Source organism: Lepus europaeus, chromosome 9 (assembly GCF_033115175.1).
Source record: "Lepus europaeus isolate LE1 chromosome 9, mLepTim1.pri, whole genome shotgun sequence".
NCBI classification, from domain to species: Eukaryota; Metazoa; Chordata; class Mammalia; order Lagomorpha; family Leporidae; genus Lepus; species Lepus europaeus.
Window position 1 is genome coordinate 61,525,303 of NC_084835.1, and position 21,178 is coordinate 61,546,480.

General features: G+C 45.1%; 1 protein-coding gene across 1 annotated transcript in view; it reads left to right on the plus strand.

Annotated features, from left to right (window-relative positions):
- LAMA1 (laminin subunit alpha 1) overlaps positions 1-21,178 on the plus strand; it is a 170,511-nt gene that overhangs the window by 129,977 nt on the left and 19,356 nt on the right. The window contains exons 43-51 of the mRNA XM_062201378.1: positions 2,453-2,635; positions 2,961-3,115; positions 4,613-4,756; positions 5,922-6,055; positions 7,233-7,383; positions 8,013-8,137; positions 16,051-16,201; positions 17,400-17,544; positions 18,759-18,900. Of these exons, the coding sequence (XP_062057362.1) occupies positions 2,453-2,635; positions 2,961-3,115; positions 4,613-4,756; positions 5,922-6,055; positions 7,233-7,383; positions 8,013-8,137; positions 16,051-16,201; positions 17,400-17,544; positions 18,759-18,900 (1,330 nt within the window). The remainder of the gene's footprint in view (positions 1-2,452; positions 2,636-2,960; positions 3,116-4,612; positions 4,757-5,921; positions 6,056-7,232; positions 7,384-8,012; positions 8,138-16,050; positions 16,202-17,399; positions 17,545-18,758; positions 18,901-21,178) is intronic.

Genomic DNA, 21,178 nt, shown 5'->3' on the forward strand with positions numbered 1-21,178 from the left:
AGCATTTTCTGACCTGGAAGTTTCTTTTCCTTTTTTTTTTTTTAAAGGATAGTAGGGTCTGTTTTGATAAAATATCTAGCTTTTTTTTTTTTTTTAAGATTTATTTATTTGAAAGGCACAGTTACACAGAGAGAGGAGAGGCAGAGAGAGAGAGAGAGAGAGAGGTCTTCCATCCACTGGTTCACTCCCCAAGGGGCTGCAATGGCCGGAGCTGCGCTAATCCGAAGCTAGGAGCCAGGAGATTCTGCTGGGTCTCCCACCTGGGTGCAGGGGCCCCTTGGGCCATCTTCTACTGCTTTCCCAGGCCATAGCAGAGAGCTGGATCAGAAGTGGCGCAGCGGAGACTTGAACTGGTGCCCATATGGGATGCCAGCACTGCAGGCAGCGGCTTTATGCTTTACCCACTACACCACAGTGCCAGCTCCAAATACATAGCTTTTTGTTTGAAAGTCATTTCAGACTTAGAAAATTGCAAGAAGAGTATGAAGAGCACATGTATATCCTTTATCCAGCTTCTGGTGTTAGTGTTTTCCCCATTTGTGAGTAAACACTTTAAAAATGAAAAATCACTCCTTTAAAAAAAAATCCGAGGCCGGCACCGTGGCTCAACAGGCTAATCCTCCGGCTGTGGTGCCGGCACACCAGGTTCTAGTCCCGGTCGGGGCACCGGATTCTGTCCTGGTTGCCCCTCTTCCAGGCCAGCTCTCTGCTGTGGCCAGGGAGTGCAGTGGAGGATGGCCCAAGTGCTTGGGCCCTGCACCCCATGGGAGACCAGGAGAAGCACCTGGCTCCTGCCATTGGATCAGCGTGGTGCGCCGGCCGCAGCACACCGGCTGCAATGGCCATTGGAGGGTGAACCAACGGCAAAGGAAGACCTTTCTCTCTCTCTCTCTCACTGTCCACTCTGCCTGTCCAAAAAAAAAAAAAAAATCCGCACCCAGATCTAGAATAATTGGATCTCAGTTTACCCTTTGTGGCTCTTCAGTCTCCATTCTGCTGTGGTTTCTAGCTGCCAATAGAGACTGTGAGCAAACAGGACTTCCTCTAGCCAAGGAGACTTCCATCGCGACTACGGACTTAAAGTGCCAGCACCTTCATCCCGATGTGGCGTGATGTGCAGATTGTGTTCATGAAGAAGAGAAAGAGGCCCCAATATAGAAGTTTAGCTTATTAGTGAGGATTTAGTAATTGGGGCATTTCTTTTAATAAAGTCTGATTAAGACTGAATGATTTATGGGTTTATAGTTTTCATAAAATTCAGAAAATTTTCAGCAGTTATTCCAATAATGTTTGAAAATAGATGAAAGGGAATATTTAAGATTTTATTCATTTTATTTATTTGAAAGGCAGAGAGAGAGAGACAGGCAGGGGCAGGGGGCAAACTCACATCAGCTGGTTCACTCCCCAGATGCCTACAAACAGTTGGGGCTGGGCAAGCCTAAGCCAGTCCCAGGGGATGTGCGTGTCCTGAGCAGCGTCCCAGCTGCCCCACCAAATGCTGTACCTTCTTCCTGCAGTCTTTCTGCCCCCTGTCCTGACACACTGCATGCATGCATTTTTCATTCTTCCCAATTGCATCACCAATTACTGAAACCCTCTTCATTTTTTAAGACTCCTGTAAAATTTTTTTGTACTTAGTTTCTGTTGCTATTTCATCACTTTAAATAATTCTTCACCCTTGAGCCCCAATAAAATTGAACATGAAAGGGCAGGCATTTGACATAAGAGTGAAGCTGCTGCTAGGACACGCAGGTCCTATATTGGAGAGCCTGGGTTCAAGTCCTGGCTCTGCTCCTGATTCCAACTTCCTGTTAATGTGACACCTGGGAGGCAGCAGGTGATGGCTCAAGTAGTTAGGTCCCTGCTACCCACATGGAAACCCCCGCAGAGTTCCCAGCTCCTGGCCCAGTCTCAGCTGTGGCAAGCATTTGGGGAATGAACCAGTGGGTGGATGAAAGATCTATCTGTCTGTATCTCTTTCTCTGTCTCTTTTTGCCTTTGAATAAATAAGTTTAAAATTAGACATGCAATTTAAGAAAAATATCAGCAAGAAGGACTATAAGCAAATAAAAGACTGCAAGCAATCTAAATAATACTCTTAATTTCTGTAATGAGTGGCACTAAATCTTAGTGGAAAACTTTCATTATAGAAACTCTGTAGAAAGCTGTTAATTCTGCAGGTGGGTCAGGAGTATAAGCTTTTGTTTTTATGGTCTTCTTATGCATTGAAATCATATTCTAGAGAATTGCTACCAAAAGTATTTCATTTGTCCCTAAAAGGAGACAGATGAGCATATAGTCTGCAGCCTTAATAATGTCTTTGAAAACAAGGAGCTCCATTTTGCATTCAACAATCAATAAAATTACTGTAACGTGTGTCTATATAAAATCACTCCTGGTGTAATCTTGTGTTTTTGTTGTGTGTGATTGCCATCATTTGCATTTGTTTTAGGTGTGAGAGACAAAGGAACTAAAACCAAAGAGCTGGCCTCATCTGCCAACCAGACAGCAGTGAGCACACTGAAGGATGTTGTGGGATTGAGCCAGAAGGTGTTTAATACGTCAACTAACCTGTCTCGAGTGAATGCTACCCTACAGGAGACACATGAACTTCTACGGGACTCCACGGTGACCAGTATGTCAGAGTCTTCCCTCCAACCTTGAAAGTCTGCATTGTGAAGATGGGGGCTTGCTCGATGTACAGTGTTTGCAAACGATGTCCCTAAAATAATCAGCATGCTGAATTAGCATTTATATATCAACATATCTGAATTAGCATTTATAAAGAAGGAGGGCCTTGATAATGCATGCTGCTGGCGTATTTTTCATGTTCTCACTACAGTTTGGAGGATTTGATGATTCTGTTTTATTGGTGTATTAGTAGTGAGCAATTATTTATCTTATTTCTCTCCCTCTCCCCAACTTCCTTACCACCCCCTTGCCTCCTTGTACTTGTTTAGCTCTGTTGGCTGGAAGAAAAGTTAAAGATGTGGAAAAACAAGCCAACCTGTTATTTGATCGGTTGAAGCCTTTGAAGCTCTTAGAAGAGAACCTGAGCAGAAACCTATCGGAAATCAAGCTGCTGATCAGTCAGGCCCGGAAACAAGCAGCCTCTGTGAGTTTGGGGTCCCAGGGAATCCCCTGTAGTAACTTGGGTCCCCTAAAATGTTTGAGACCAGATGGCAATCACCCCAGGTTTCCCATGGTCTTGTCTTGCATTTATAGCCAATAAGTAGCCTCATTTCCTGAGTTCTTCTTTTCCTCATTGTGTCTCAAAATGTAAGCAAAGAGATCTTTATCCCTTTAGAGATATAATTATAGTCTACATTTATAAATACAAGGATACTTTGAAAAGTTAGTGGAAAAATAGAATTAAAAGATCCTTATTGTGGTGTGAACATTTTTTAAATCCATGCTTCAGTTTTTTGTTAATACTCAATTTTCATGAAGGTTTTTGAAGACTCCTCATGTGCCTAGATTTAAAAAGCTTTACACAAAACCAAGTTTACCTTTTAATTCCATTTTCCTTGACCTTTCAGAAATACCCCCTTAATAGTCTAGGTTGAGTGTAGGTGTTAACCTCACTCTGAGTTTCATTGTTTACACCTGTGATTATTTCTTCCTTATTGCCAATTCACCTTTAATAATCCAGGTACTCTGCAGGACGTCTGTGCATTCTCAAAGAGTCTGAGAAAAGTTTGTATACACTCACTTGCTGCACTAATCCGTGCCACAAAATGCATAAATCACTTGAAACCTGGACAAGCTCCATCGAGAGAAATGTTTTATGGCCACACGTGCACACGGCGCGTGGTGCTGGCTGCACTTGTTAGGAGAGGAGTTTCAGGGAAATAATAAGACTTCCAGGAGCACACGCAGTTGTCATGGTTCTGGGCACTCAGGGTGAACAAAGCCTTTGGTGAAGAAAGCTTCATTCTTTCATCTGCATGAAGCTTTCTAGGTAATCAAATAAATAAATAAATAGATAAGAAGTTTTGGAGTCTGTTTGCCACCATGCATCCTCGCATTGGAAAAGAAATGAGGCTTTACATGATCTCTGACCTCCACCGGTTTCGGTTACAGTCACTAAATAAATGGAAGCCCAAGAGCTGGTCTCAAATACTACGGTTAATACTAACATATAATCTTTCATATTAATGTAAGACACATATGCAAATTATTGCTAATTGAAGAGATGAGTGATAATGCAATAACTGCTCTATAAGTACTTACTGAGTACACACAAGTGTATTACCCCTCCATTTATGGGCCACGTGACCATCACATAGCCTGTCTGAGTCAGGTTGGAAGATTCCAAGGTCCTTTGTCTTTAAGGAATTAAACCTCCTGTGAGCCAGTTTCCAATGTCAATAACCTGTTGAAAAGGAAGACAGATTTTCCCCGTGTTTAAACACTTTACCAAAAAAAATCACGTTTCTCACATCGGACTTCTCACCTTATGGAATACATTCCCTATGTATCGTGCAGAGAGGAAACCTACCAGAGGAAACCTACCTCTCAGGGGCAATGCCTTAGGGAATAGCAGTGGGCACTCCTGGGGAGCTGCCCATGTGTGTCACTCAGTCAGGGGGTGATGCTTTTCCTTCCGCAGATTAAGGTCGCCGTGTCTGCAGACAGAGACTGCATCCGGGCCTACCAGCCTCCCATCTCTTCCACGAACTATAACAGCTTAACACTGAATGTGAAGACAAGCGAGCCCGATAACCTTCTCTTCTACCTCGGAAGCAGCACGAGCGTAAGTGGAAGCACCAGTGGGTCTTTCGTGAACGTATATATTTTCCAAATGGACACTTGTTTGATGAGACATGAATAGCAGAGCCTTGGGGACGTCACTGGTTCTCCTACAGGACCTAAGCTTTGCTACGATGGTAGCCTCAGATGAAAAACAAACAGCAAAATTGAATGGCCGTGAGAAAGCAAGTGACGTTTCTGAATGCAGCCTCCCTCTGCCAGCTTCAGCACAAGCCGTGAGTGTAGAGCTCAGAGCCGTGTCCTTGTGACCCCGGAGGTGACAGGTAGCAGAGTTGTCAGACTTCACCCAGGCTCATCCTGCCTACCAGGTGCTGATAGCTCTGGAGACCAGCGATCGCTGGCTGTGCCAGTGAGTATGGGTCTGAGCCCTGGAGTCTGTTAGGAAGGAAGATGCTAGCAAGTGCATGTGCTATCCAAAATGCATGCCAGAAGACAAGAATCAAAACACGTACAAGGCCATGGTGTGGGTCCTTGGCCTCTGTCTTACTGTGTTTCTCACATCCATAAGGCTCCTGAGACTAGAGCCTTCCCTCAAACTTCTTGTGGACTATTGGGGATCCCCCACTACTCACTGGGGGGCATCATGGAGGGCCAGGCCAGGCGAGGATTGGGGGACACCCCAGTCTGGCCACCATCCCCAGGACTCTGGGTTATGGTCCAGCTCCTGGAAGGCCTTTACAGACAAAAGAAGATAGCTTTTTGTGTCTGCTCTTGGCTTTTTTAGGATTTGTTTACTTATTTGAAAGGCAGAGTTATGGGGAGCAGGGAAGTGGAGAGACAGACCTTCCATCTGTTGGTTCACTCTAAATGGCCACTTCAGTCTAGGCCAGACTGAAGCCAAGGAGACAGGAACTCTACCAGGTCTCCCCTGTGGGTAGCAGGGGCCCAAGCACTTAGGCCATCTTCTGTTGCCTTCCCAGGTGCATTAGCAGGGAGCTGGATCAGAAGTGGAACAGCTGGAACCCCAGCTGGCACTCAAATGGGACACTGGCATTGCAGGCACTTTAACCCACTGTGCCACCACAGGAGCCCCTGTGCATTTTTGTTTAACATAAGGAAACTATTGTGAGGGCTACTTTTGAAGTGTTTTTGGTAGCTGTGCAGACAACTCAGTGTGTACTCATCTCCATTTATGCCCTGCGCCCCAGGCTGACTTCCTTGCGGTGGAGATGCGGCGAGGGAAGGTGGCCTTCCTCTGGGATATGGGCTCCGGGTCCACACGCCTGGAATTTCCCGACTTCCCCATTGACAACAATGAATGGCACAGCATCCGTGCAACCAGGTAGTAGAGAATACACGCTCAGAGCATCTCCCCTTTTTAAACTGCAATATCTGATAAGTAATTATATGCTTGTAACATTGTATAAATTTCTGTAGTAGAAACTTCTAGAAAGTCAAAGTATAATCAAAGAATACTTGGTTTAGATTAATTCAAAAAGTAGAGGTTCGGGTTTTTTCTCCACTACAGAAGAAAGAAACTTCCAACTACCACTGACCACCATATCAATAATCAAAAGATAAAAAGCATAAAAGCTTGGTTTACTTTAATTAAATAATTATCATTTTATTTGAAAGGCAGTGAGATAGAGACAGAAAGAGTTCTTCCATCTGCTGGTTCACTTACCAAATGCCTGCAACAGCCAGGGCTGGGCTGGGCCAAAGCCAGGAGCCCGGAAATCAATCCAGGTCTCCCTCATGGGTGGCAAGAGATGCAAGTACTTTGGCTGTCACTGCTGCCTTCCTAGGGTGTGCATTAGTAGGAAGCTGGTTCAGAAGTAGAGCTGGGACTCACACCAAGCCCTCCAATATGGAATTCAGGACTCTCAGTTTGGCATCTTAACCACTGCCCAGGCACCTGCCTACTAGGTTCCCTTCAGGATATGACCTTTAGAAAGTCCAAGTCTGAGACAGAAAACCTGGTAAAATGTTTATTCCTCCCCCCAGGAAGGAGGAGTAACAGGCTTCATAGAAGCAATTCCATGTGGCTGGCAGTCTGTGCAGAGATAGGATGGAACAGAAAATAATGCAAGTGGGAAATGCATTTTCTTACAATGCAGGCACAAAGCACAGTTCTTCCTTTCAGAGCCCCTCTCCAGAGTTAACCACTTGCAAGCAGCTGTAGAAACAGCTGTGGTATAGCTTTCTTTTTGCTTTTCTGTAGTCTTGATGTTGTGCTCCTGGGAATACTTTCTCTTTGTTATAGACAAAAATGTGGTAATATTGAAAGCGGTAGACTTTACTGTTTGGCTATTAGTTTTACTCATTATCTGTAACTTTTTACCAGGAGATACTATGATGAAATGTATATTTTGGGGGTGGGTGAGCAAGAGAGTGTGGCGCTCCTGCTGGGTCCATAGGGAAAAGCAAACAGAGCTGTGTGTGGAATGGGGATGGATAAGTGAGTACTGCCCTGAAATTCTGGAAGTTCCTCTTGCAATTCAATTCCTTCTGATCCCTAGGTTTGGAAACGTTGGCTTATTGAGTGTAAAGGAATTGAGTTCAAGTCAGAAGCCACCAGTGAAAACAAGTAAATCCCCTGGAACAGCTAATGTTCTAGATATAAACAACTCAACATTGATGTTTGTCGGAGGGCTCGGAGGACAAATCAAGGTAACATGGTGAAGGCACTGACTGGCCGATCTTTACCTTCATAGAAAACTAATATGCTTAAAATATTGACTATACTACAGGGTAAAGGCTCAGCCTTAGTCAGTGGATGAATGAAGAAGGAGCCAGTGGACCCATTTCTTGAAGAGAATCCAAGAAATTTAAGACTCCATATTGTTTTCTGTACATGTCCTTTGTCTATATTCTAATTCCACTGGGTGACTGATAGTAATTACTGCTTAACAAAAGCCCATCACTTCATTGTATCCCCTACCCAAATACAGTTGAGTTCCTTGGACTTGATACAATGACTGCAGGAGAATAAGGGACTCAGGTCCAGCAGGGCCCTCACTGCTGACCCTATTCTCTTTTCCTCACCTGGGAAAGGGACTTCTATCCAACGACCCTGGTAACTGAGCTGATCACTTAAGATCCCATCCAGCTGTCATTCATCCTAGGACTCCACTGCCTAACTAGAGGAAATCCAGTGATGACAGATGGGCCATTTTCCTGAATGTTGCTCTCTCAAAATTCAAATCTGTTAGATTTGAGCTCCCAGGAAAAAGTTTTATTCGTTTAGAGAATTCCTTCCTCTTGGCCAACTGAATATAGGTTTTGTCTGTTTGCATTAGAAATCTCCTGCTGTGAAGGTTACTCATTTTAAAGGCTGCATGGGTGAGGCTTTCTTCAATGGAAAATCCATTGGCCTTTGGAACTACATTGAAAGGGAGGGCCAATGCCAAGGCTGCTTCGGAAGGTGAGATGTCCCCACAATCTAACCTGCACTGCCTTATTCCTTTAATGTCTGAGAGCTGCTTAAAGATTTGACATGTGCATCAAGTATGCATAATGTTTGTGATAATGGTCATCTTATTTCAAAGGATGTGATGTGATGTGGGTTGGTTTACTAATAGGACTATAGATTTCATTTGTAACGCTTTAAAAAGTGCCCTTTTTACTGTGTCTCTCATTGTATGCTTTGATCATGGATCATAAAATTTAGAAGCTTCAGAACCTTCTCAAATAACCTCTGTCTCACACAGCAACAATTAAGTCTTGAGTATATTATGGCCTGTTTTTGTTTTGAAGGTATCTCCAAGGATGAGAATGTTTTTGGGTATGAAGCCAATATTTGTGGATAAAGTGCTTCCCTAATCCTAACCAAGTTCTGTAAATCTAGAAATGAAAGGCATTTCAAAATGGAGAGCAGCTAACATGCTTTTTGCATGAATTGATATAACATAAGGCTATTAATAACTTAATCTCACCAAGTTCCACACTCCGTCGTTATGACAGAGTAACTGCAGCTCCTGTAATGTAAGGCGTGTTTTCTAGCACTTTAGTAATTACAACAGTCAATTGTTTTTGCCATTAGAGAAATATAACATCTGACATAAAATTTTTCCCATATAACGGCTGCTCTTTCCAGATGGATGCCTGTAATTAACTTTGAGCATGGCAAGGTCGGTTAGAAGCAACTCTAATTACAGTTAGAAGCTCATGGGTGGTCCTCATTGTGCCATTGTCAGGTCTGCTTTCCCACCTGGCTCAAAGCTTAGTATTTGTAGGTTAAGCCTTTTAGTTGCTACTTTCCCTTCTCTTAGCTTGTTGAAAAAGTTATGACTAGATGCCAAGTATTGCATTGCAACTTGAGGACTAAAAAGAATACAGTATGCCGAGTGTGTTTCTTGGGCTCCTGGTCCAGGCCTCTACCACATGTCCCTCAGTGCCTTTGGGTAGTAAGTCTCCTCTCCTCCCTGAGGTGTGGGGTAGTTCTTCCAGAAAAGGGGAATAGTAATTGTGTTTATCTTACCCTCCTCCCTAAACTATCATGATGAATGCATACATGAAGTCTGTGAAAATACTTTTTATAAATGTGAAGCACTGCACCCATGTCCATTGCTCGTCTTTCTGCAGTGATGTGATATTGCTTTCTAGGTAACGGTCTCGGGATTATTTTCCTGATGATAGACATGGAGAAAGCAAAGATTTGTAACTGGCAAATATGATAAAAAAAAATGTTGTGACCTTGTGCGGTCTCAACAGTAGAACTTGAGGAGATTGAACACATGCATTACTGCCACCTTTTTCTTATGCTATGAATTTAGCAATTCTTTTTTTTTTTTTTTTTTTTTTTTTTTTTATTTTATTTTTGACAGGCAGAGTGGACAGTGAGAGAGAGACAGACAGAAAGGTCTTCCTTTTGCCGTTGGTTCACCCTCCAATGGCCGCCACGGTAGGCGCGCTGCGGCCGGCGCACCGCGCTGATCCGATGGCAGGAGCCAAGTGCTAATCCTGGTCTCCCATGGGGTGCAGGGCCCAAGCACTTGGGCCATCCTCCACTGCACTCCCTGGCCACAGCAGAGAGCTGGCCTGGAAGAGGGGCAACCGGGACAGGATCGGTGCCCTGACCGGGACTAGAACCCGGTGTGCCGGCGCCGCAAGGTGGAGGATTAGCCTAGTGAGCCACGGCGCCGGCTGAATTTAGCAATTCTAACATGAAAAATTCCCTGACCCCTGGACTCCATCCCCTCCATGACTCCAGATTTTTAGCCTTAATGTTAGAAAGGAAAATTGTTAACAGAAATTGAATATTTCCAGTATGGAAAATGTCCCTGAACTGTAGTCATTGTAATATTCTGTATTTTATTCATCACTGTCATATTTAAAAAAAAAAATACATATATTTTTAATTGGTACCTAGTGACTATACATATCTATGGGCTCAGTGTGACATTGCAATGCATGTGTCCAGAGTGAATGATGGGCAGGGTAACTGGCTTATCCATCACCTTGAATGTTTTCAGAGCCATCTTAAAGCCAAAGACCTCAGCCTGCAGCACAGACTAAATTTAATGATTGCAGGCTCTGCTCCTCCTCTCTCCGGATGAGGAAGTTGGTTGTCCATTTGGCCATTGGGTTTTGTGTCCATGTGGCCATTGGGTTTTGTTCTTGGGACACTTGCCCTCCCACCAGATTTCCACTACCTTGGGCCTTGGACTGAAAGATGAGGAGGAGGTTGGCAGCATCTGTTAATTCAAGGACAACTTCCAGGTCAGGTTTTCGGCTGTAGGGCCAAAGTATCTCACGAGTTCAGTCACCCTGTGGTTTGATTAATATGCTTTTCTACATACTGAGCAAATCAGCTGCTTTGCTTGTTTTATGTTGAACAATATTTCCAAAAATGTGCTGGTAAAGAAAACTAGTTTGGTAAGATGCTCATAAAGAAATGCAGCAGTAGACAATGGTTGTTGATGGTAAATGTTTGGGAAACACTGAGTTAAACAAATTAAATGTATTGATTGTGAGAGGCTAAAGCCCTTAACTAGCATTGATAGCTAGTATGCATGGTGACCCCGTCCTGAGGAGAGGCTGGGGTTGCAGCATTTCCCACTCAGTTGACCCCAAACCCCTTATAAACAAGCACACCCAGAGGTGCTTATGTTGCGTAGCAGATACTTGGAGAGCGCTGATGGAAGCGCAGGTGGAGCTCTATGTGTCCGTTTGTAAACTATTGAACTGTCTCATATTAGCTATCATTTTAGTTAAAGCTAAAACTTTAACTTGGAGAGTTAATAAGGTAATTCTAGTAGCAATCCATTTTTTTGTGGATTTAGATGGGAAGTCATGATGCCTTCTACTTGTGTATCATTTGCCATTATCAGATAATTAGTTGACTTTTTAAAAAAAGATTTATTTAGTTATTTGAAAGGCATGATTACAGACAGAGAGAGGGAAGGACAGAGATTTTACATCTGCTGATTCACTTCCTACATGGTCCCAACAGTCAGAGCTGGGCCGATTCAAAGCCAGAGCCAGGAGCTTCATCTGGGTCTCCCACACCAGTGATAAGTACCCAGGTGCTTGGGCCATCTTCCACTGCTTTCTCAGGCCATTAGCAGGGAGCTGGATTGGTAGTGGAGCAGCCAGGACTTGAACCAACACCCAAATGGGATGCCAGCACTGCAGGCAGAGGGTTAACCTACTATGCCACAGGGCCAGCCCCGTTCTTTAGAGTGTTTTAAAAAAATTATAGGAGTGTTTAACTTGACTTACTTTGCCAAGTAAATTAATTGAAATTTTATATTCCTCTTTGAATATCTTAAACTTTTTTTACATAGTACCAGCATGTCTATACATTCTTAAAGGATATTACAGAGTTAACCCATGGTCCTAACAGTTCTTATCAAGATAAATATGGAAAAAAACTTTGGATTTAATTAACAGATATAGTCTGCATGTTAGATAGTCAACTGGCCATAGGCATAGGTCAGTGTTTGGTGTTGCAGGCCTTCTGCTGGCTACAGTCACAGGAGTTTATCTCCTCAGATATTTCATGGTCTGGGGAGAAGTACTCCAACAGAAACAAAAGTGCTATGCACCATGGCCACAGGGCAACCATAGGAGCAGCAGCCTAGGCCTGCAACCCTGGCCTTAACCTCAGGCACATGCGTAACTGCTGCGCAGGCGTGGGGATGGGTAAATAGGGATCCTGCAGTGTCAGCCATGAGATCTGGGAGGCTCACGGAGGTCTGCAGGTTCTTCCAGGCTTACAGGGCCAAGAGCTGGGAGGGCTGAGGGCTCCTGCATGTACCCTGGAGTGAGGGCAGTCTTTCCAAGGCTGGACTAGAGCTGTCAGCGAAATGCCATGCTGAACCAACTCCTTGTTTGTCTTGGGCCCTTCAACTAGGCCAACTCAGAGCCATCTTCCTGCGGCCACCTGGGGACCAGCCCCAGAGCTGACTGGAGAGGCATGTGAGCCCCGTGGGCTGGAATGGAAGCCTGCGGGGGCTCCAGAAGAACAGCTCAGGGAAGTGACAAGGGACAAGCCCCCATGTATGCCATTGGCACTCTGCATGAGCTCTCCCAGGAGAATCGCTTTCCGTCAGTTTCATTGAAGCCCATCCCTCTTCCTGGCTGCCACCTCTGCTCGTGAGCAGAGGGTGCACCAGGCTGTGGGGGGGGGGGGGTGTGGAGGGGGACATGCACTCTGGGATAAGACAGATTGCTGGAGTTTGCTTTGAAACCTGGCTTCACCATCTTCTTGGCGTGTGCTCTTGGTGGGGTAGCTCATCTCAGTGGCTCAGCTTTTGATAAGCAACATGTTAGCCCACTGAGGATCTGTGGACACAGCAGAATAACGCGAGTTAACACGGAGCTCCCCGCTGCCTGTGTGCCAGGCACTGTTCTAAGAGCATGTGGCCCTCCCAGCGTGGATCTGTCATTCTGTCTTGATGACGACAGTGTTGCCTACTGGGATTAGGTCGCTTCTCCAGGTTCCTGCGGCTAGTGGGTTGGGGAACTGGGATTTGAACCTCAGAAGTCTGGCTCTAGGGTCTGTGTCCTTGACACCGCAGACAGCCAGGAGGAAGAAGAGTAGGGTGGGCGTCTAGGAAGACTGCAGGTTTCAGAGTCAAAGACTTAAAAGTAAACCATGGTTTAAACATTTATTCCGAGTTCATCATTTACTAAAATGTATTCAGAGTTCATTTACTTCCTAGAAGAATCACAAGACAGAGACGTTTGGGAAAAGCAGGATGGTGGGCAGCTCAACATTTGAAACCTTGAGTTTCCCAGGCTGCTGCACTTTTGGCTTTGTCCTTAGTGGAAACAATTTCACTGTTTGTTTATACGGTGGACTTCCCACCCCCGGCTGCGGGGGATGCGTTCCAAGACCCACAGGGAAGCCTGAAACTGGGACAGCACCAAACCCTATCCATGTAGTGTCACCTCACTGTCAAGGACATGGCTGAGAAATGCCTCGTCAGGTGATTTCTTTTTTTTTTTTTTTCTTGTTAAAGATTCATTTTGTTTATTTGAAAGTCGTAGTTACATAGAGAGAGAAGGAGAGGCAGAGAGAGAGAGAGGTCTTCCATCCACTGGTTTACTACCCAATTGGCCTCAACGGCTGGAACTGTGCCGATCCCAAGCCAGGAGCCAGAATCTTCTTCCAGGTCAACCATGCAGGTGCAGGGGCCCAAGGACTTGGGCCATCCTCTACTGCTTTCCCAGTCTATAGCAGAGAGCTGGATCAGAACTGGAGCAGCCAAGACTCAAACTGGTGCCCATATGGGATGCCGGCACTACAGACAGTGACTTTACCCAGTACACCACAGCGCCGGCCCCATCAGGTGATTTCATTGTTGTGCAAACATTCTGGAGCTGTGATGTTATTAGTCGATATGATTTTTTTAAAAAATAAGATTTATTTATTTATTTAAAAGAGTTACATAGAGGAGAAGAGAGAGGGAGAGAGAGAGAGAGATCTTACATCCAGGGGTCCACTCCCCAGATGGCTCAATGGCCAGGGCTGGGCCAGGCCAAAGCCAGGAACCAGGAGTTTCATCCAGGTCTCCCACATGGGTGGCAGGGATGTAAACACTTGGGCCATCTTCTGCTGCCTTTCCCAGGCTGTTTGCAGGGATCTGGATGGCAAGTAGAGCAGCCGGGACACGAACCAGCACCCATACGGGATGCTGGCATCACAGGTGGCGGCTTTACCTGCTACGCCGCAGTGTGGCCCTAGTCAATAGAATCTTCTGGAGCCACCATCCTGTATGTGCTCCCCCAGTGCTGGAGATGTTGTGCAGCACCTGACTGTACTGCTATTTCCTGTACGTATGATAGATTCTAATTTCTGAACTAGATACAGTAAGAGATTAACAACAGTAACTAATAATAAAATACAAGTTATAACTATATACTGTAATGAAACTTATATGAATGTGGCTTCTCTCTGAAAATACCCTGTACTCTCGATCTTAGCGACCAAGCCTAGGTGTTTTTTCTTTCCTTGTGGAGAACTTCCATCTTTTCACTAACAGAAAACATTCTGTGGTTTCTCTTTGGCATCCTGAATTGTCATCGTCACTGCTCTCACACTTCGGGGCCGTTATTACGGGAAATGAGGGTTATTTGAGCACAAACTCTGTGATCCCGTGATAGCTGGTCTAAGGGAGAGCGATGCTCATGTGACTGTTGAGGAGCGCACGCAGCGTGGACATGCTGCACGAACAGAGGATCCCATCCTAGTCCCAGGCAGAACGGAAGCAGACGGCATGAGATTTCGTCACACGGGTCGGGACAGTGTGTGATCTAAAACTCACGGAATTATTTTTAGAATATTCCATTTAACACACAGTGGAGTGAGGGTAACTGAAATCCTGGGGAGTGAAACCAAACCCACTGTGCTGTCCTTCTTGGAGACATGTCATTGAGTTTGTTTGTTGTTGCACCTTCACCTGGAAGAAGACTGAATTCATAGCCCCGAACCACCCTCGTGCAAGCCTGGTGCTATTCCAGAGAAGTCTTTTTGAACCATGATTATATATATGTGTGTGTGTATATGTGTATATATGTACATATATGTGTATGTATATGTGTGTATATATATATATATATATATATATATATCTTCCAAGTGAATTCTTTATAATTGAGAAGTAGGTGAGGTCAGCCTTCTGGCATCTTTGGGGGAGGAGACCAGCAGACACACTTACCTGATAGGTGCTCCGGGCTGTGTTGTCACAGCCAGGCCTCCATCTCAGCATATGATGCAGGTCTTTAAACTCACCTGCAGATTTTTGAGGACCTCAGGTCTTCATTCGTTCATTTGTTTATTTTGAAAAGTGATCCTTCTGGTAGCATATGTTTGCTTTCCATTGTAACTCCAGCATGCCTGGTGGATTGGTGAGTAGCAGAAGGTGATAAATACTAATATAAAAGTCATCCTGAAAGCACTGGCTTTAAGAAACACAGTTGCACTAAAGGAAATTGGAATAAATTAACAAGCAAGTCTATCTGATAAGCAGAAATATTTATTTCTGTGAAAAAATTTCCTTTTACTGCAACAAGCACTGCCTGTGTTCACTTCCTCTTCTGTATAAAGCAGCTGGGCATTTGGCTTTCAAATCTCATGGCAAGTGTATTTTAAAGATTTATTTATTTGAAAGACAGAGTGATGAGATGAGTTAGAAGAGGTCTCCCATTCGCTGATTTACTCCCCAAATGACCACAACTGCCGGGGCTGGGCCAGACTGAAGCTTGGGGCCTGGAGCTCCATCCAGGTCTCCTACATGGGTGGCAGGGGCTCAAGTTCTGGGCCATCATCCTCTGCTGTCTTCCCAGGCACATTAGCAGGGAGCTGGAAACAGAGCAGCTTCGACTCAAACCATCACTCCCATTTGGGGTGCTGGTGGTGCAGGCAGCAGCGTGCATAGCTCACTGTGTCCCAGAGCCGGCCTGGCAAGTGTACGTTCAAATATAGATGAGTACCCATTATCTGAAATGCATGGGACCAGGTGTGTTTTGGATTCCAGATTTTTCTGACCTATAGATACACAGTGAGATATCTTAGGTGTGGGAACAAAGTGGACACACAGAATGTATTTGTGTCCATACACACCTTACACATAGACACTGAAAGTAATTTCATCCAACAGTTCTCAGTCATTTTGTGCATCAAGTAAGGTTGCATAGTGTAGGAATCTTTGTCTCTGGCATCACGTCTGACTGAGCGTTTCTTGTGGTCAGATTAGAGCAGTTCCACCTGTGTTGTGGGTTGCGCTTGTGATCAGATGAAGGAGCCAGTTGAGGCAGAGTGCAGGACATGTCTCGCCGGGTCTCTGTATCCTCTGACAGTGGCTGGTGCATCCTCTCCTCTGTTTGCAGCCCCCAGAGTGAAGACTCTTCCTTCTATTTCGAGGGGAGTGGGTATTCCGTCGTGGAGAAGACGCTGCGGGCCACTGTGACGCAGGTCGTGATGCTCTTCAGCACCTTCTCGCCTAACGGGCTGCTCCTCTACCTGGCTTCCAACGGCACCGTAAGAGTCTCCCGGGGCCACTAGGTCCTGCTGTGTGTGTACATTTAGATTGCTGTGGCCGGCGCCGGGGCTCAATAGGCTAATCCTCCGCCTGCGGCGCCGGCACACCGGATTCTAGTCCCGGTCGGGGCACTGGATTCTGTCCCAGTTGCCCCTCTTCCAGGCCAGCTCTCTGCTATGGCCCGGGAGTGCAGTGGAGGATGGCCCAAGTGCTTGGGCCCTGCACCCCATGGGAGATCAGGAGAAGTACCTGGCTCCTGGCTTCAGATCAGTGTGACGCGCCTGCCACAGTGCACCAGCTGCAGCGGCCATTGGAGGGTGTACGAACGGCAAAAGGAAGACCTTTCTCTCTCTCTCTCTCTCTCTCTCTCACTGTCCACTCTGCCTGTCAAAAAAAGATTGCTGTGAGTTGACTAACACTGAATGAGGACTTACTGACAGGACATAAACATGTAAGGGCACTTCATAGAAAAGGAATGAAAAGATTAGTGTATTTTAGTGCAAAAATTTTTTTTAAAACCCATGTAGAGTATTTTAATCATAAGCATTTGCATGAGCTTTCTGGAGACTCCTTGTATGTATTCGGTACAATTTTCTGAGCACATACTAATGTCACACATATGGATGCCGTACAGCTGCCCTCGTAAATCAATTATTTATTACATTAACCCAATTTCACTGAAGAGCCTTTGGAAAATACGGAAGAGCACCAAGTAGGAACTAACCTCCCAGTCACTGTGGAAATCAACTGAACATTTATTTTTACATTTTGAGCTCAAATACTATGTCTTGTGCTATGTTCATGGTGACCACAAATAGTCTTTTATTTGAATTCTATCCAGAAGAAATTCATGTTCCCATTTTAATCTCATGTGTGGGTGATTTCTGTCTAATCCTCTACTTTCATTTTTTTGGACTAGCCCATTTGTCAGTCTAAATGAAAAAGATACAGAAATTCTACTTCTTTTACTAATCATAGATTTTTGCTAACGCTGAGTAGTGCTCCAGTTATATTTGGGTAGAGTTCTAGAAAACTTTCATGGCCATTGTTAAGTTCACAGCATAGACCCCTGGCTGTGGGGCCAGATTCTGTTTTCCCAGTTTGACTTTGGAAGGATCCTATCATCCCTAACTTGATGGGAAGAGAAATCTCGGGATCAAGATGGCACCATGGGGAATCATGTTCTCTTCTTTACAGAAAGACTTTTTATCCATCGAGCTGGTGCACGGCAGAGTGAAAGTCACAGTCGACCTGGGTTCAGGGCCCCTTGCTCTTACTACAGACAGGCGGTATAACAATGGAACCTGGTACAAAATTGCTTTCCAGCGAAACCGGAAGCAAGGTAGGTCCATGGCTGGACTCACCTGATGTTGGTGACCCCCAGAGTCAGAAATCTTTCCAAGTCAGCAGACTGTTCTACTCTGGTTTCTGAATGGCATTCTAATTGAAAGCTCTTGTTACCATTGGAATACTAAGCAACATCCATCACATTTTTCTAGAGGAATGTTATAATTCTATTTGTGGTTTGCAACTGCGTTATTTCATATTAAATGCTGATTTGGAATTGAGAATCCAATTCATGCTGTTTTCTTTTATTATTATTTATTTGAAAGGCAGAGTTACAGAGAGAAAGAAGATAGAGATGGAGAGAGAGAGAAAAAGAGAGAGCGAGTGAGAGAGCGAGAGAATATGCTGGGTTACTCCCCAAATGGGCGCAACAGCTGAGGCTGGTGCTGGGCCAGGCTGAAACCAGGAGCCTGGAACTGTATCCAGGTCTCCCACAAGAGAAGTAGGGGCCCAAGTATTCAGGCCATCTCCTACTGCTTCCTCAGGCATATTAGTAGGGAGTAGGGTTGGAAGTGGAGCAGCCAGGACTCTAAGCTGTGCCTATATGGGATGCTGGCATCACAGGTGACAACTTAACCCGCTGCACCACAACACTGGTCCCCATAATGTTTTCTTCCACACACATGCTGTTTTCGTAAAACAATGTGTTTTCTGCATTTGTTGACTTGTTCAGAGAGGATTTTTATTTGTCCTTCGATGGTCCAGAAAATTAGCTAATTGAATTTGCAGAATTTAAAAGCCTATGTCTTGGGGTTGGCGCTGTGTTTGTGGTGTAATGGTTTAAGCCACCGCCTGCGGTGCTGGCATCCCACACGGGTGCTGCTCTGCTTCCAATCCAGCTCCTTGCTAATGTGCCTGGGAAAGCAGTGGAAGATGGCACAAGTCCTTGGGGTCCCGTACTCATGTGGGAGACTCAGATGAAGCTCCTGGCTCCTGGCTTTGGACTGGCCCAAACCCAGCTGTTAGGTTCATTTGGGGAGTGAACCAGTAGATGGAAGCTCGCTCGCTCTCTCTCTCTCGTTCTCTCTCTCTGTGTCTCTCCCTCTCTCTCTAATTGCCTTTCAAATAAATAAAAATAAATAAATAAATCTTTTAAAAACAAGAGCCTATGTCTTTGTAAATGAATACAGTTGGCAGGAATTAGTGTTTTTCGTTAAGTGTAGAAAGTGATTTTCATTATCTTACCTCTTTCTCTCCTTCTGCTGTTAGGACTGCTGGCAGTCATTGATGCCTATGACAGCAGTGATAAGGAAACCAAGCAGGGCGAGGCTCCGGGAGTGTCCTCAGACCTCAATCGTCTAGACAAGGACCCCATCTATGTGGGGGGAGTACCGAGGTCACGAGTTGTAAGGTATGGTGTTAAACTACAGAGATTTCCTGTCTCCAGCTACCAACTGTGAAGATTCCTCCCTGCTGCTCCCAAGGACCACAAGCCGGAGCCTTAAAACAACAGATTTGTTCTCTCCCAATTTTCGAAGCTGCAAGTCTGAAATCCAGATGTAAGCAGAGTTGCCTCCCAGTGAGTGCTGTGAGACTCTGTCCCCAGCTTCCGAGAGCTTCAGGCATTGCCTGGCTTGCAGGTGGCATTGTCCCCATGGCTTTGCACCCACCCACTTCCCTGCATACCTTTGTCACTGTGTCCAAATGTCCCATTTCTGTAAGGACACCAGTCATACTGGATTAGGACCTATTCCAAGCATCTTGTCTGGGCATGATTACCTCCACAGAGATCCTATTTCCATAGTAGGCCACATTCACGGGCGAGGATTGAGGCCTCTTTAGGAGGGGGCATACATCAACTCATGACATCCACTTCGATTCCAAGTACCGTTTGCCATATTCATTGCGAAGTGACGCAGACCTCTGCAGAAAAACGAATGGTTTTGTATCTGTTGCCTTTAGAAGATGCAAAAAATGTTAATGTGCAACATTTGAAGAGTCTGCTTTGACACCCTCCATCCTGCTTCCTTGACACTTTAATCATGGAATTTCTTTAAAAGCCCCCCTTCCAAAAAAAAAAAAAAAGTGCTTTCTGAAGACGTACCTGCATTCCTCTTGGTGTACTTAGGATGAATAATGTATGTGTAGGCTGAAAGACCAGCATCAGGAAGTTGGACAGAGGATGGCAGGGGAGAGAGACAGTGAGATTCGTTTCTAACAGAGATTCCTGTTTAGCTTTCTGGTTTTATGATTTGCATAAACTTTTAGTGGCTTCTTTGCTCTCTGTTTTATGATTTTGGCTTGGGCAAAGTAAACACTAACATTTTTTCATACCATTAAAAAAAAAACAGAACTCACATATGAAAGGTCAGCAATCAAGGCCTATCTGCTTCCAAGGAGTGGCGTCCTCAAGTGTCCAAACTGAGCCTTCCAGTCCAGGGTTTCCCAGCATACATCTGTAGCCATACTCATCTTTAAGCCAAGTTCTTCTGTAGAATCCTAATGGGTGGTACAGAAGCACAGCCAGTCCAGCTACTATGGGCAAGCGTCCAGATCTACTCTCTCCCTCTCCTCTGCTCTTTGCCAGTAATCAATGAAAGTTGCAAGGAACATAGTTTGTAGCTACGGGCACCCCCCCCCCTCCAGTCTTGGAAATAAATATATTTAAACCTCAGGGGAGTGGGTCACCTGCCAAGTCAGCCAGGATTGAAAGCCTGTCTTCTAATCCCCATCCCAGCACCAGGGCCTGCTCTCAGAGCACCAGGGGTTTTCCTGCAGCCACCAGCTGTGTCTTGGTTCCTGTGCTCTTTGCCTGAATGGTACACAGTATAGACTCTGGAAAATAGGACAGAAGTCCAAATCACAGACTGTCCCAGGAGAAAGGACTTCGGGCATCCCCAGGGTCAGCCTCCTCATTTGCACTGGAAGAATTAGAGATCCAGAAAGCTTAAATACACCTTAGATCATGTAGTTGCTTAACAGACCAAAGCTCATTGGTCAACATGGAGAAGGACCATCTTTCCACACGGCTCTCCTGTGACTTGCAGATGCATAAGAGTAGAAGATGCTCAGTAGTCTCCATACTTGGGGAACAAGAGCCTGAACACTTAACAGCCTGATGCCAGCCAGTGTGGAGCACTTTCTGGTTGAAAAAAATCTCTTTCTGTTCCTATACTGTATTTATTGACTTGGAGGCTGAGGTAAGGGATTTGGGGTAACTCTAGATTTCAAAATGTGATGATTCCTTTAGGACAAAGTTCATGAATATACAGTATGGACAGCAGCCAGTGGCTTCTCTGGCCACCTGGCCTTGGAAATAGTCTCTCACACTTGCCTCCAAGGGAAGCGAATGTTCTGCAATACATGGAGACTAGGTAGTTATAGTTGGCTTGTGTTGTAATGAGTGTATTTAAACTGTAATGACACTGAGTTCTCTAAAAAATAATAAACATATTGTGTTACATAGGTGGCGATCTAAGTAGCTAAAATGAGTCTGATCCCTTTCTCTAGGGAGACCACAGTCACGTGTCTCCAACTACAGGGACACGTTCTGTGATTAGGTGATTTTGCTGTTGTGCAAACCTCACACATGGAGTGTACTTAGACCAACTGAGATGGCTGCCATGTCAGTAGGTGACTGCATAGGGCTGTATTTGTGTAGCTTTGGTTCTCACTGTGCCTCTTAGAGG